The 15,094-nt window shown below is 38.7% G+C and overlaps 1 protein-coding gene across 3 annotated transcripts in view; it reads left to right on the forward strand.

The window, feature by feature from the left end:
* Positions 1 to 15,094, forward strand: part of anks1b (ankyrin repeat and sterile alpha motif domain containing 1B) — a 274,373-nt gene that overhangs the window by 181,393 nt on the left and 77,886 nt on the right. For all 3 annotated transcript variants that reach the window (XM_085436749.1, XM_085436747.1, XM_085436748.1), the window contains exon 13: positions 3,789 to 3,975. In XM_085436749.1, coding sequence (XP_085292875.1) covers positions 3,789 to 3,975 — 187 coding nt within the window. The remainder of the gene's footprint in view (positions 1 to 3,788; positions 3,976 to 15,094) is intronic.

Consider the following 15,094-nt stretch of genomic DNA (forward strand, 5'->3'; position numbering starts at 1 on the left):
TGAGATCAGATTCTCATGTTATTGATTAATTACCGCACAAATGCTGGGTTGCAAAAGTGTCAATTATTAGGATTTCAACACACGTAGTTTGTTAAATGACCTTTCCCCCCCTTTGCTATGTTGTTAAAGGAAGGAAAATGGTTTCTTCTAATGTTTAGTCATGCATGGTGTGTGTGTGTGTGTGTGTGTGTGTGTTCCCGTGTGTCTATGCTCATTAATCCCCTTCCAATCGGGCACGACATGTTCATTAGCCCGCTGCCTGTTTGCATTGTTAACGCTAAGCCTCAGCCAGAGCTATGGCACATGTGCATGTTTTTTTTCTTATATGCGTTAATGAGTGTGCGTGTGCAGGCTCTTAACAAGCACAAGTCTAGAGAACAGACACATTTAATAGTTTGAAAGAAGAGGAAGACAAATGCACATAGATGAGCTGCCGATAAGTACAGTAAGAGAGGGATGCTTTAGGAGCAGTTGATGTACCCATTAAACTCCCTGAAGACGGAGACACACAAAGGCTCAGATTGCCACTTTAAAATACCACGGTGTCACATTTGAAGGAGTTCACTCATTCTGTGTTCACGATTGCTTAATCTCATTTTGAGCCCTCGGTGTTCTGTTGTTAAACTTCCAGTAACACGTTTTGAGTCATGTCACACATGGCTTGTAGCAGTGTCTTTATTTTCCACAGATTATGTACGCTTTAGATCGCAGAGACCTGATAACAACGCCTAAGTTGTCGGTTTGTGTAGAATTGCTTCTGTTACACGACCAAAGACAAATGGAAAGACTAATGAAGAGAATACGTGGCTTTGACAGCTAGTTCTTGTAATGTCCCTCCCCTTGCCCAGTCAGTGTGTTTCCCTGTTGGGCTCATACATCACCGTCTTTACTCCCTGTACCCTTTCTGGGTTGTTGTGATCTTGTCTGGTTGATGCATTGGTCCTTTAAACATCCTTAGACTCTGTTGGTTTCTGCTGCTGCTGCCGTGTAACTCCCTGGTGACTGACTTTCCACAAAAAAAAAAAAAAAAAATGAACTCTGTGCCATATTTGGTTCTTTTAGCTTGGACTTGAGCAGTGGTGTATCCTGAAGTGTTCACTCTTAGCTGGATGTCATTTTCTCTCTGTGTGTGCAAAAATTCTTCTTCATTCTTCAACTTAAAAGACCAAACACACTGCACCAAATTGATCTTCAAGTTCAGTAGCGGTGTACTTTGGGGTGGATTTCTTTCTTTTATTGGTAAAGTTAGTTGGAAATGATTGTAATTTACTAAAGAAATGGAATAAACAGCTCTACCCCAGCCTACCTGCACCCTTAAAGCTCACTCAGCATGGCGTACCTTGTCTAATCGATGCAAACAAGCAGAAAAAAACTGTCAGATTTTCCCCTAAGCTAGCTTAAAGGCTGCAGCTTCATAAATACTGCACAGACATGAGAGTTTGGGTTAGCGTTAGTATTCTCACCCAACAGCACTTATTTCCCAGAATAGAGAAAGATATCCAGGCTTTCAAATTTATGTTAAATTAATCATTCTTTCACTGTCCTTCCTTTTTTTTGTACATTGTCTTCTCTTCCTATTTTCCATTCTTTTGTTCTGTATTTCAATCTCGTACCTCTTACTTTCGTCAGTGATCGCTTGCTTTTTGGCCTGATCCTCCCTATCCTGTTTCAAATGTTTACCTCTACTCATTGTTTCTTTTGTTTCTTCCTTTTTATTTCTTAATTGCTTTTCTTTTCAGTCGGCGTGTCTTCACTTTTTCCATTTTTTCATCCTCACTCAGCCTTTTCCCCTGTTCTTGTTCTGCTTTTGTGTTTTTCATCCCAGTTTAGTTCGGCGAATATCTCAAAGCCCAATTTGAATGCGTCATGCATAGAAAAGAGCGTCCTCTCCTCCTCCTGCTTTCATTTCCTTTTATATTCTTTTCCCATCTCTCAAGGTTTCGTTTTCATACCTTGAGTCACAAAATAGACCGTGAAGGTCTTACGAAGGTTGTTCTGTTGTGCGTGTGTGTGTCTGTCTCTCAATATTTCAGGATGATATTTTGCGTTCAGAGTTCACTCTATTGATTCCCTTAGCATACATCCTTTGAGTTGTGATTGCATATACATGCACCAGCAGGGTTTTGACTGCCTGAGTTGTTTGTGAAGCTTAGCAGCAGGTTGTTGAGAGCTGCAAATGCCTCATTATGTAAGATGTGTTTACCAGATGCCAGTCTACAGTTTCATTTGTCCCCTGTCTCACTTTATCACTCACATTTGCGTCTTCTAAGCAGCCATTTTGGCTCGCTTCTTTTTCCTGTTCTACCTCTGTCATCTGCTATCTTGCATCCCAGTTTTACGTGAGGAAAAAACAGATGTCCATATCTTATGTTATACACATTTTTTTTTTTTGAAACAATAGGAATACATGCCTTGACTTAAAACAATGCCTTTGTGTTTTTGCCTCATATGGTGTATTTTCATGTATGTTTCCACATGTTTCAATAAACTGCTGCATCCATTTCTCCTTTTCCTAGCAGTGATTGCACCACCCATAAACTCATCCAGAAAATAATAAAATAAAATAATAAAGGGATTTGCTTTTGACTATGAGAAAGCACAAGATCTTCAGCAACAGAAGTGGATCTTTCGTATAAAAAGGAAAATGAAAATAAAGGGCGAGAGGATCAAAACAAAAATAAGGAAAATTGCTTTATTGGTAATTAAAGTTATTAGCTGGTCCCTGTGGTAAAACGAGTGATGAAAAACAGATGACTCTTCTTACATCTCATGATGAGTGGGAACATTTATTGAGCTGCAGGCAACTGCATTTTATTTTTGGTATAAATCAAAAAGGGGCTGTTTGTTCAGAGAGAACTGTGTTTCTCTAAAGCTGTAAATTCTTGCAATTGCAATTCTTGCAATGGTTCCCTTTTAGTGGCGATCTGGTCATGAACAACATAAAGCTGCAACACAACATAATGTAATGTAGGATCTGACTTAGTAAAAACCTAAAAAACCTCATTCATAAACAGGTAACTGATAAGTTTGTAGCATAAACCTATTCGCTGGAATGTTCAGGACAGTTCAGTTACACAGCAAAAAGCATTGAACACCAAGCAGAGCTCTTTATATTTCTCGTATACGAGGGAGGCCCGAGCCAAGTGACGTTCCTTCCACTTGACCCCAGTTGCTCTCGTCCGCTCCCTCGTAACACTGCTGTGTGTGTGTGTGTGTGTGTGTGTGTGGTCAGAGTGTGACCCTATAAACAACTTCCCTAAACCTGCTGGTCTGGAAGCCCAGCAGTTCATCTAAACAAAAGGCACTTAGACTAAAACAGATATAGATATGTTTATCATACCACAAAACAATAAGCGAAGGTACGACCTCTCCCATGCTCCCAGGATGTGGGTGTGAATGCCAGAACACTCTGGAATGCACACAAAGTCTTTGCAGACTATTAAGGATCAACCCTCTACCAACATGACATTGATTATAAAACTCTAAGCATATATGAGTAGATATTTCTAAGCATAAATGACAATCCAACAATATAAATCTAACAGAAACAGGTCATAATAACACAGTAATCAAAAGATATACAAATAAGTACCCTGCTACTAGGAAAATGTGAAACTGAAATCGCAACATACAAAACCATACTGAGAGTTAATTTTAAGTTTTTTATTCAGACGGGAAGCAAAAAAAAAATCTGTCTGGCAAACCTTTTTTCAAGCAACCCAAACAAAACTAAACACTCAAACAAAAAAGTTTTGGACTCTCAAACCCTTCGTCTTCTCTTCTCCCAGCCCAAACAGCGCACCTCTCTGTCTTCATCCTTGGATGTCCAAAGGCCGGTCAACCACAGCTGTGAGCCCAGCGAGGTGAGCTCTTCCCTCGGCTACGCCAGCTTCAGCACCAGTCCCCCCGCCAGCCCTCCGCTCAGCCCCAACCAGGAGGACTCTGCAGGTTCCAACGACGACTGTCAGCTCACAGGTAAGAAGCATTAAATGCCCTTTACCTTCAGTTTTCCAGTTACAAAACAAGATGATCATTATTGAAGGCCTGAGCCTCAAGTGAGAACAAGTCTTTTACCTGGAATGTAATGACATCTCACTTCCCCGAGGGGAAGGAGGGGGAAGCAACACAGATATCTTCTCTAAGGAGTAATGCTGTGCTATTTATATAACCCTTTGCATTAATGTAATGGCAGCAATCAAAGCTACTAAAACACTTCTTCCTGTTTTAATAGATGCAAATTAAGACTGAGTAACTTTGGAATTAAAGGGGAAGTGTACAAGTTTAAGGTGGCATCTAAAGGGCTGTTTTAATTATTTATTGTTCTATGAGTGTCTTTCCTAACTAATTTATCATTTGGTCAATTAAGAAAAATAATTAAAGAGATTTATTCATTCTTTGCTGCCTGACCAAAAAATCTGTCATATCAGTTTGATGAAAAATAACATGGTTGTGAATAATGTGGTTTTTTTGGATATTCACTAACATGTTGCCTGAATTATTCTTTATTTTTGGATTAGTGGTGTTTTATCATCAGAGGGGTCTATTCTCAGTGAAGCATCTGTAGAGAGGGAGTGAAATGTGGTTTGAGCTAAAATGAAAGGGAATGTAAAATCTGTTCAGAATATTTAAAATGCCACATTTCTCATGTGTATAAGCCAGCTGGTGTCTTGGTGACCTCCTCTCTTACTAAATATCTACTCTAATAATGCATAACGCACATATTTTATCTGAAAGTGAATATAATGACTGCTTGTATGTTTCGCCATGTGGTGCATCATTTTTCTTGCACTTGGGTTGCTCATTATAACATAGCTAAGCCCACCTTTTTTTTTTTTTCCTCATGTTTTCCTTTTACATGTTGTCACTGTTGCCTTGGTGTAAGTGATGCTTAAACTCTGACTGCATAGGAACCAAATAAAACCCTAATCTCTTTGTCCTGGGTCCCAGGAAATTGAAATCATATTTCTACTCATTCTATTCTGGTGGCCATAACCTGGTGGCTTTTACTGTCACACCAGATGAAACACTGTTTCATCATTAGATGCTCTCCCCCGCTGAGTTTCAAACTTTCTTCTCCAAAAGGAATATTCGGAGTAATGAATGAGGTGTTCATATAAGAGTCCCGTAATCAGTGCATCTGAGTCTTAAATCTGCACACGTGCACATTTCACTGCATTTATTTAAGCTCACAAAATAAAAAAGTAGCATAAATGCTAATTGATGCAAGCATGTTTACTATTCATGTGCCCCTTTTTAAAAAATTGTGACTGCATATTTATGAGTTTGACACATTTTTAACATCATGGACTTTCCATTACCATGTATGTCTCTGTGTAAATTAGGGAATATTTTTGAATATTCCTTAAATTATAAAAAATCAAGTCGTTCATGCGACGATTTCTACTCCTGGTTTTATGTGTGTATGTATAAGGTGGCTATAATGTAAAAATGGCACTTTAAGGTTTGATGGTAGTTAGCAAACAGGAGAAAAGTCAAAAGTGGAAGACTATTACAGCTGTCAAAATGTTCTGAGAAATAAAGAAAAATGAGGCTCCGCTCAAACGTCACCAGGTAAAGCTAGCATGACAGATGTACCAGAAATATGCACCACCACTGGAGATTAGAAGTGGGTGAGTGAATAGTTCTAAGTCAACACTGAATATTATTTTTGCTTGAAATACCAAGTCCTACAGTAAATCCCCCTTTTTATTAAAAAATAATTTTTGTACGTTTATGTCGGCACAATGTAATATTTAATTTTCAATATTTAATTTAAGTATTTCTGTATTATGAGATATTTATTTCTGACCTTCGTTTCCTTGGTGTCATTTCCTAGAACCTCGTTTGTGTTACCATAGTGATAAAATCCCTGTTGTCATGGAAAAGTGGTGGCCTTGGCGATGGTTAGCTTGTGACGTGGTAATACTTCCTTCTCTCACCTGGCTTTCAGTCCAACTGTCCCTCACACCCGCAGCTATCGGGCTTCCAACAAAAGAGGCAAAGCAAGGGAAGCTGTCCAGGCAGGAGACATATTCGAAGTGTGTGTGTCTTTGTCTGTGTGTTTCATCCGGGAGCAGTTCAGAGACCCTGCTAGACTTTGATCTGAGTAGAGCCTCAGCAGGGGAAAAACACATTCATTATCAATCCACAGGTGCATGCACACAGACACACTCATGCACACAGGCGTAAAACTGAATGAGACATCTTCATCTAGTATTCCTATTGAAGCATTGCGGTGGTATTTATGTTACAAGACTGTGTTATTTCCCTCTTAAAGCTACATAATGAGCCTTGGCCTGTCACTGATATCTGGTGGATGACTTCTGAGGACAGAAACTGAGGAGCAATTATTGATCACAGTCTCGAAAATCTCTTCTTTTTGACTTTTGAAAACATTGCCTGACACTATGTAAATATATCGGGCATGGATAGTGTTCATAGTTGAATTGCTGAGTGGATACATAAAAATTTAATGGCTTGCAAGAAGGTTCTCGTGCTTAAATAGGTTATCAGTGGCTCATTTAGAATGCACAACCACTTAAAGTGTCTTTTGGACACTGTTGCCTAAAAGGCATCCCACTTCTCAGTGCATTGGATCAATGCATTGATCCTGTACTTAATAATTATGCATCCAATTATTGGTTGAATGAATGCAATAACATATACTGTACTATGTAAGATATTTGCTCTGTTCATAAATATTGAAAGATGAACAGAGTGACAAACAATCAGTTAAATTACATTCCAGGTTATTTACAGTCATGATTGGCTAACTTACTCTAATTGTAAACAATCTTAAGAATTTACCATATTCAAAAAGGAGTAAGCTAAGTGGCTAATCATGTATCTGTAACATTTTAATCATGAGCTGTTCAAACTTTTTAATACATTTTTATTTTCATTTTAGAAAACATACTTTTTCACTCTCCTGGAGAATAGGCACGAGTAGACTGATACCACTCATGTCCTTATTTGTAGACTGTAACTACTACTATTGCCTATTGCCTAAGTACCTAAAGGCTGAAGTTCCTTGAGTGACCACTTGGTGCTGGTTCCAAAAACGAGTCAGTTCTTATAAACTTGCATCGGACCTGAGATAAAGTTTTCTCAACTTCCAGGCGGGCAACTGAAGCAACTACCAGTGAGAGTAAAGATTACTGTTGATTGATACGTGACCTGGTAGTAAATACATAAATACATTAGATGGTCACCTAGGCAGCTGGAGCGTGGAATATCTGCAAGCAACGAACTGTCAGCTTTAATGCGATATGCAATGAGCAAATGGTTCCCAGCGTGGATGTAGCTTAAACCTGTGAGAACAGAAAGACTTTCCCAAAAAGAAAGTTTCTTTCTGAATGAAGACACAGTTGTGACTGACCTGACGTCTGCAGAGAATGTATTCCAAAGAAAAGGACCACAGTAACTGAAACACTCAGCACACTTGGATCTAATAGTCACAAGATTTGCACCTGGTGACCTGAGAGGTCTAATTGGGTTATAGACACTGAACCAGTCGGAGATGTAATAGTGAGCCAAACTATTGAGAGCGTTATGAACTAATAGAAGCATTTTAAAGGTAATTATGTGTTGAAATAGGAGAAATGACTTTAACACTGGGGTAATATGTTCAAATTTCCATGTAAGGACTTTGACTGCTGTTGTCAAAGTTGTACTATTGATGGTTTGGATAGTCCAGCAAGTCGAGTGTGACAAAAAGCCGTTCTGATGACCTTATTGATATGATTATCATAACTCTATTTATCCAGTATTATGCAGTCTATGGATGGACCTTGTTAAGTGCAGGACATCATGGTGGCCGGATACATCTTTTATTTACAGTCCATGTTAAAGACAGAGTATATATTAGAGACTCACTAGCTTGGCTCTGTTAATAGCTGATACATTATCCCGTTAACCTCTAATTCTTTTTACAGGATTGATGTGTCATATCATTTCTTGATGGGTGTGACAACTTTTAACTCTGTTCTCCAGAAAACAAGTAAAACATTTTTTCTAAAATTTCAAGCTCTTTTACTTAAAGACTTGATTAAATTTACTTTTCTTGATTAAGTCCTTGGAACTTAGTCTTTGGCTATAGATTAAAAACATGAATCAATAAATCCATTTTATCTCTATTTTTCAGGAGGAAGCATCACATTACTATTTTAACCTTTAGAGCATATAGAAAAAAATCTTGTTATAAAAACTGGCTGCTGATGCAGACATACTAAAATTTTACATTCTGGGGGAGGGATTGTCTTCTTATAATGGATGTGTAATGCCTTATCACCCTGCTTATGAAAACCTATTATATAAGTCCTACAGCACTTTATAGATGCTGCCAGTAATGCCTTCTAAATATGTATACCTCTATTTGTTCCACTCTTTCTCTGGATGTGTGTCTCCCTCACTCTCCTTGCTTGAAGTTCCAATACCAGGAATAGATTGGCACCCATTTATTTTTCTATTTCATTTTTTTTCCTCTATTTTTTTCCCCTCCTCCGTCTTCTTCTGCTACGCTGCTCATCCCGCCTGCTCTCTCTACTTATTAGCTTTATAAGGCCTATTGTGGGGTTACCATGGTAACAAGTGGCTTACAGAGAGAAAGAGAGACAGCGAGAGAGAGAAAATGAGAGAAAGGAGTATATATGTATGTGGGTACAGAAGGCAAAAAGTCACAGAATTCAGAGGATGCCAGTGAAAAAGAGTGGGTGAGAGAGAATGAGCGTCTAATGTTGCAGAGGGGGTGGGGGAGCCTGGTGATGAACAAAATTCAGGCAAATAGAAAGAATGAAATGTGAGATTTCAGGGGGCTGGTTTGAGAAATTAGGACAAGAAAGTGAAGGGAACACGTTTTTCCTGGCATTCCATAAAAGGTCTTTCCTTCCTCCTGCTACACATCTGTCTGTCCTCTGATTATTCCTTTCATTCCTCCCTTCAACACTGTGTACTTTCCTTCAACCCGAAGCAAAGTATGCAGGTGTCAGCAACCTGCGTGGGCAGTTGGACTATAAGGAGTCCTATTTATAACCCGATCCATCCCTGGTGCTGCTGTTACACTACATAACTAAAGTTTATGTAGTGCTGGACACTGCTTTGAGAGGATATTCCTCCAGCGCAGACCAACAAGTCTAATTCAGTATTAAGCAAAGTCAGTGGAACTGTCGACGCAGTTGTCCTTAATGAATTATGCAGTGCCCCCTGCGACAAGTCAGCAGCAAACAGGCATAAATCTTCAGGTCTCTATTTATTCCTCTGAGAGCTGTTCAGCTTTTTATGCACTCCTTATTTTGTTATTTTCCATGTAATTTAAATGGCAGTTGTTTTTTGTCTCTTGCAGAAGTTTGTCATTACATTAAAAGCAGCAGTAATCACCTGACCTACCAACGCTAGGTCAGGTGATTCATGTAGAGTTAAAAGGGATCACTAAAAGTGATTAACCCACAAAGACCTTATCTTGCTGTTTCCCTCAGATTTTTTGCTCGGGACGTGGTGTAAACCAAAACAGGGCAAAGTACGACTTCAGCTAAACACTCAGTTTAGTCCTTGATGCTATAATTTATTTTAGTTATTTCTGTGCATTTTGCTAAGAAAATGGGAAATAGGTGCAGCAATGTATTGAAAAGGTGCAAATATATACCGAATTATAGTATATTATATTATATTATATTATATTATATATAGTATTATAGTCTAAAGGAAAGATCACTCTGGGGGAAGATAGTCTTTCTGTAGGTTAACCTGCTTGTAAGTCAATATTCAGTCTGACTACTTTTATTCTTTGTTTTGTTGTTTGTCGAGATGATCCTACGCTGCTTAAGTGATGCTGAAGTTCGGGCTCTGTGAGGCCAGTCCATCAATGATAGTGTTTGATGGTGTGTAATCCTACTGAGGTATGTTTTACTGCTTTGGCTCTGTGTAAAACATACCTCAGTAGGATTTTCTGGATCATATTTATGGTGAAAAACAAAGTAGTTGCCCATCAGACACTTTCCATGGTGGATCAAAACCTGACAGCACTTCATAATTTAATCGGTTTTGACAAGATCCCCTAACAGCACTGGGTGAATGTAGCCTGAAGCCATGACAGAGCCTCCACTGTGTTTTAAAGATGGCTGTAGACACTCAGTCATTCTTCACTCCATATGACATGTTACCTCTGATTTTCAGTCCAGTTTTTGTGTAATTTGGCATACCTCTGCTTTTTATTCCTATTTGTTCCTATTTATCCTATTTTATTCCTATTTAGAAATGATGCACAATGCAGTTGAAATGCTTGGTTTACAGCAAAGTTTTGGCAAACATAAGATATGCGTTCGATGAAGCTTTTGAAGAAACTGGAGCAAGAGTCAATATACCGCATTCGTAGCTTCTTCTGTTCCATTTATAAAAAGTAAATAGAAAATTGAACCATGTTTCATGTTAAGACAGATGGTAAATTACCCAAAGAGCAGATCTGTTATGCAGCTGCTAGATTATCTGTAAAGGGTTTTTTCTTTTCATCACTCTGTCTTCATGACCTTATCTTAATAAACTGAGGTTAGTTTGTAAAAGGATTCTCTGAGATAGGTGAAGCCGCCCCGATTTAGTATAAAGAATTACATTTTCTTTGGTGTGTTATAAAAATTTAAAAAAAAATCCTGCCTAAAAACTTCATATTCTCCTCATAATGCAGCTGACACACAAAGCGGCTGAGTAATCGATGATCTCCATCAGTTAATGAGCCGTAAATGGCAAAGCGATCAACTACTCAGTGTGCGAGTGCTGCTCTTGCTGTGTGTTTACTTGAAAGACTTAAGTTCATTAGACTTCCACTGCTTGATTCAGTCCTTTGTTGTGAACTATCACACACTCCACTTGTTCCCTGTATAAGGACATTCTTCTGCACAGATGCAGGTCTGTCGGCCTGCTGCGTGTAATTATTAAGTCATCGTCACAGTCAGCAAAGCCTTTGTTTGGAGCATTAATTTGATACTCATGGACACACACACACACACCTTAGTTACCTTAGCTTTCTCCTCACCTTCCTTTGTCAACACACATTTGAAAGAGTTGTCTTTTATTGCATCTCTTCTGACGTAACCTCAATAAGAAGAAAGAGGTTCTTGACATCTCATTAATATTTTAATCAAGACCTGAGATAAACAGAAGCAGAGACACATCATGCAAGTTTTCCCCTGCGGTTCTGGCCAGGTTTAATGTGCTGAATGTGTCCCCTGTTGTGTGGCAGAAGTGGTGAAATTATAGTGCTCCTCTTGTTACTTTTTCAATCAGGTTTGAAAGAGGATCAATCAAAGATAAAAGCTGTTCAGTCAAATTTGAAAGGTAGAGGAAGAAAGAGATGAAAGAGCGTTTAGCGGTTATGCAGTTTGAGCTGTATTGCTTCTGTCTCGTGTGTGTAAAGTTTTTTTTTTAATAAGTGCGTGATTTGGTTTTATGCCATACATGCAGTTTTACACTAAAGTTCATAAGGTGCACTGATGCAATCCAGTGCAAAGCCTTGCAGTGCAGCAATCCTTTTTATTTTGTACTCATGGTCTGAGTAGAAATTATTAGAGCTATGTCAACAGACTGTTTGACACAGAGTGGGATCATATGTGAGTTTTTGGACAGTCTTGGTAGTAGAGTGTACCGCCCTAAGGGTGCAGCACTAATTAACTGCTCAGTTTCATTAATGAGGTGGATAGTTTTGATCACACATTCACTCTCCGTCTTTAATTTATTTTTCGCCTTAGGCAGTTTTGCTACCAAACAGGTTCAGGACAAATGTGGATTTTGTGTGTTCGAAGGGGATTTTAATAATATTAACCCATCTCAGCCTATTGCAGCTACATATGTATCAGTAGGGCTGTTCAATATAACGATATATATCGGATGACGATATAAAAACGTCTATCGTTTTGTTTCTTGGTCTCGCAAAATAAACTGTTTACGGCAATATTTTTTCATTATTTTGATGGTCACTGTAGTGGCTACATTAATTTCTTAAAGTTCTCTATTTCTCTTATATTTAATATAACCACACTACCGATGGACAAGCGCCTGTTTTTATGCGTTGTGGTTAGCAACAACGACGGTAACACCATCGCCTGTCCGCTTGTTTATGTTCCACATAAACCTTTCACAATAAAGCTCAAGATCCTGTTGAGACTTTTCAAAATAAACTGAATCACATGAAAGAGCAGATTATTTACAGATGAGAAGTAAAAAAGAGCCGCCAGGTGCTAAAAAAATAAACCTTACACTCAAACGTTGGAACAGGCTTTTCCCCGCAGCACCCTGTGTAATAAATACTCACAAAGAAAACGGCGGCCGTTACAACCTATGTCTAAAAATGTATAGTTTCATGCATCGGTTAAAACACTTGACTCCAGCTACATGAAGCGCAGCTGGAAATACTTCACGCAAGTCGAGCTGCCCGAGATTCACAGAATTTACAGAAAATGTTACATTTTGTGATTTATATCGTTATCGGACGATAGAATTCTTATATCGGGATATGAGATTTTGGTCATATCGCACAACCCTATGTATCAGCATATGTACTCATATTCACCAAGATAAAACCTTCTTTTTACCTAAAACATGATAAACATAAATAAAACAGCAAAATATACAGTGGGTAATTTGGAAAATGTCTCCTAACATGCTAGCTGTGATTCCAGCTGAGCAGCTTCATTGTTTGCAAAAATGGCTGCATTGACTGCAACACATGTGGCAACGTATTATAGTGTAGGATCACATCTGGGCAGATGGTGTTGTTGAGTGAGTCAAAGCCTTCACAATAAGGTTTTAACTAGTTTTTGAAAAATATTGATGGAAAGTTAATAAACGCTGAGCCTTTCATTCCCCCCCCCCCCCCCCCCCCCCCCCCTTCAACAAAACTGTAATGTGTTGTGGTGAACCTTCTCAGGAGTTACAGTTAAATGTGACAAAAATACAAAAAAATAGGAAATCAGGAAGTGGGCAAACACACCGCTGCATAACTCTGAAGCTGTGTCAACCCTGTGTCAAAGAATATCAGCCGATATATTGACAGTTTGTTTGTTTTTTCTTCATAAGAATGAGTTTTGTCCCCCAAAAATACAAGAAACATAACAGGAAATACTCAAATATAAAAAGTAGTTATTGAGATGGAAGTGTATTACAAGATCAGTCAATAGCTCTCCTTGGAGTCATGATACTAGGGATGAATATTAAGGAGTCTGTGATCTCCTCACTTTTTGTCTGGCACACAAAACTAACACAAAATTTTATGCATAACTTAGAGTTAGGGTTACTTCTTATCACGGATGACTCATAAATCTCATCTGGCTAATAGAGACACTGTGACTGCAGACTCTCGCATTGGCTGTGTGATTTTTATTTGTTTCTTTATTTTTTTTAGTTCTCATTGAGTCTTTTCAGTAACAAGCCTCTTGAAAATCCATGCAAACTGAAATCAACAATGTGCATGAACATTATTAAAACACCTCATTGCTATGTAACTCTTCTGTGCCTTCTTCTCTTTGTATTCGGGCTTAAATCTCTGTCACTACTTTGTGGTTGGGTTTTGAATAGAAGGACCTGAGGTGATGATGAGTCATGTTTGGAAGCTCTGAACACAAAAGAGGCTCACGCTGATACCCAGACAATATTCAAAATAGCTCGACAGAAGGTAGCAGAATTTAGAGAGATGCACAGAGAAACTCGCCTTAAGAGAAGCTTTATGGAGAAGTTGTATCTGGTCTGCAGTGCTTTGGGTTTTTTTGGCATGCTACAGTTATTGCAGCATTATAAGACATATATAAAGATAAAGAAAAAGCAGCACAATTCTTTAGAAATGGGTAACAGGGAGTTACATTTCATATATGTGTTTTTTCACACCCTCTAATCACAGTCTCAGACACTATTTCGTCATAGGTGCTGAAGGAAAGTTATGTAGAAAGTCACTTTTGGCGTCTGTCCTGTGACACACTGGGTTTAGTCAGTAGTGATGTGGTTCTCTCACTCCCAGCTTTGAACATTTGGACCCTTGTTAAAGTTCCCTTGGCGTCACATTCACTGGGCAATCTCTCAGTGTGGAGGGTTGTGAAGGGGCAGATTATTATTCAAGCTGCAGTCTGTTCCTAAACTTACCAAAGTTTTGGTAACTAAGTATCAGCAAAAATAAAAAGCAAGTTAAAATGAAGTGAAGCAGAGTGCAAAGCATAAAACTGTCGGTTGGTGATTTATGTCCACAAATGGGGCATTATTCACTGACCGTTTGTAATTTATAGCTTTTTAAAATGCTGTTATTTCATGGCCAGTGTTGGCATGGTCTCTCTTTTTGATGAAAGAAGTCAGAGGAGAATGACCAAACAACAGACCACACTGGGTGCCACTCCTGTCAGAACAGGAGGCTATGATTTACACAGGCTCACCAAAATTGGACACCAAGACCAGGAAAATGTTGCCAGTCTCGCCATGAGCCTCAATGTTTGCTGCAAATTTCAATATTAGGCTCAGAATAATGGCGTAATGGCGTAAACAACATGAGATCATGGATCTGTCATGCCTTGTATTAACTGGTGATGTGGGGGGATTTTTTTTTTTTTTTTTTTTTTTGGAAGACCTTGGACCCGAGTGTTGCTGCTAACCATTTCCATCCCTTTATGGCCACAATGCACCATGTCAGAAAGTCCAGATCCTGCTTCCTTGAACATGACAGTGAGTTCAGAAACATTAGTATTTAAATGGCCTCCACAGGCACCAGATCTCAATCCAACAACACACTTTTGTATGTAGTTTAACAGGAGATTCTCATCATGGGTGTGCTGCTTCCCACACTTTGCTAAATCTATAGAATGAAGCATTAAGGCAGTTCTGAAGGCTTTCCAGCCTGATATTAGTAAGTTGTACCTACTAAAGAGTCCTGTAGCATTTGAAAGAAAGGCAGCATTTAGACTTCCTGGAAATGTGCTGACTTTGAAGGGTGGTAAAGAAAGCTTGACTTGAAAAATCGGTACCTTTTGTGAGTTTGTGACCATTGGATCTCTTTATATAAACACTAAGATGATCGGTGACTACATTTTAATTTGCGAAGTTTCCTTTTGTATTCTGAAAATCTCTAAAG

The sequence above is a fragment of the Copadichromis virginalis genome, linkage group LG17, assembly GCF_057382275.1.
Source record: "Copadichromis virginalis isolate Kocher_CV1m ecotype Utaka linkage group LG17, C_Virginalis_male_GT1.1, whole genome shotgun sequence".
NCBI lineage: Eukaryota > Metazoa > Chordata > Actinopteri > Cichliformes > Cichlidae > Copadichromis > Copadichromis virginalis.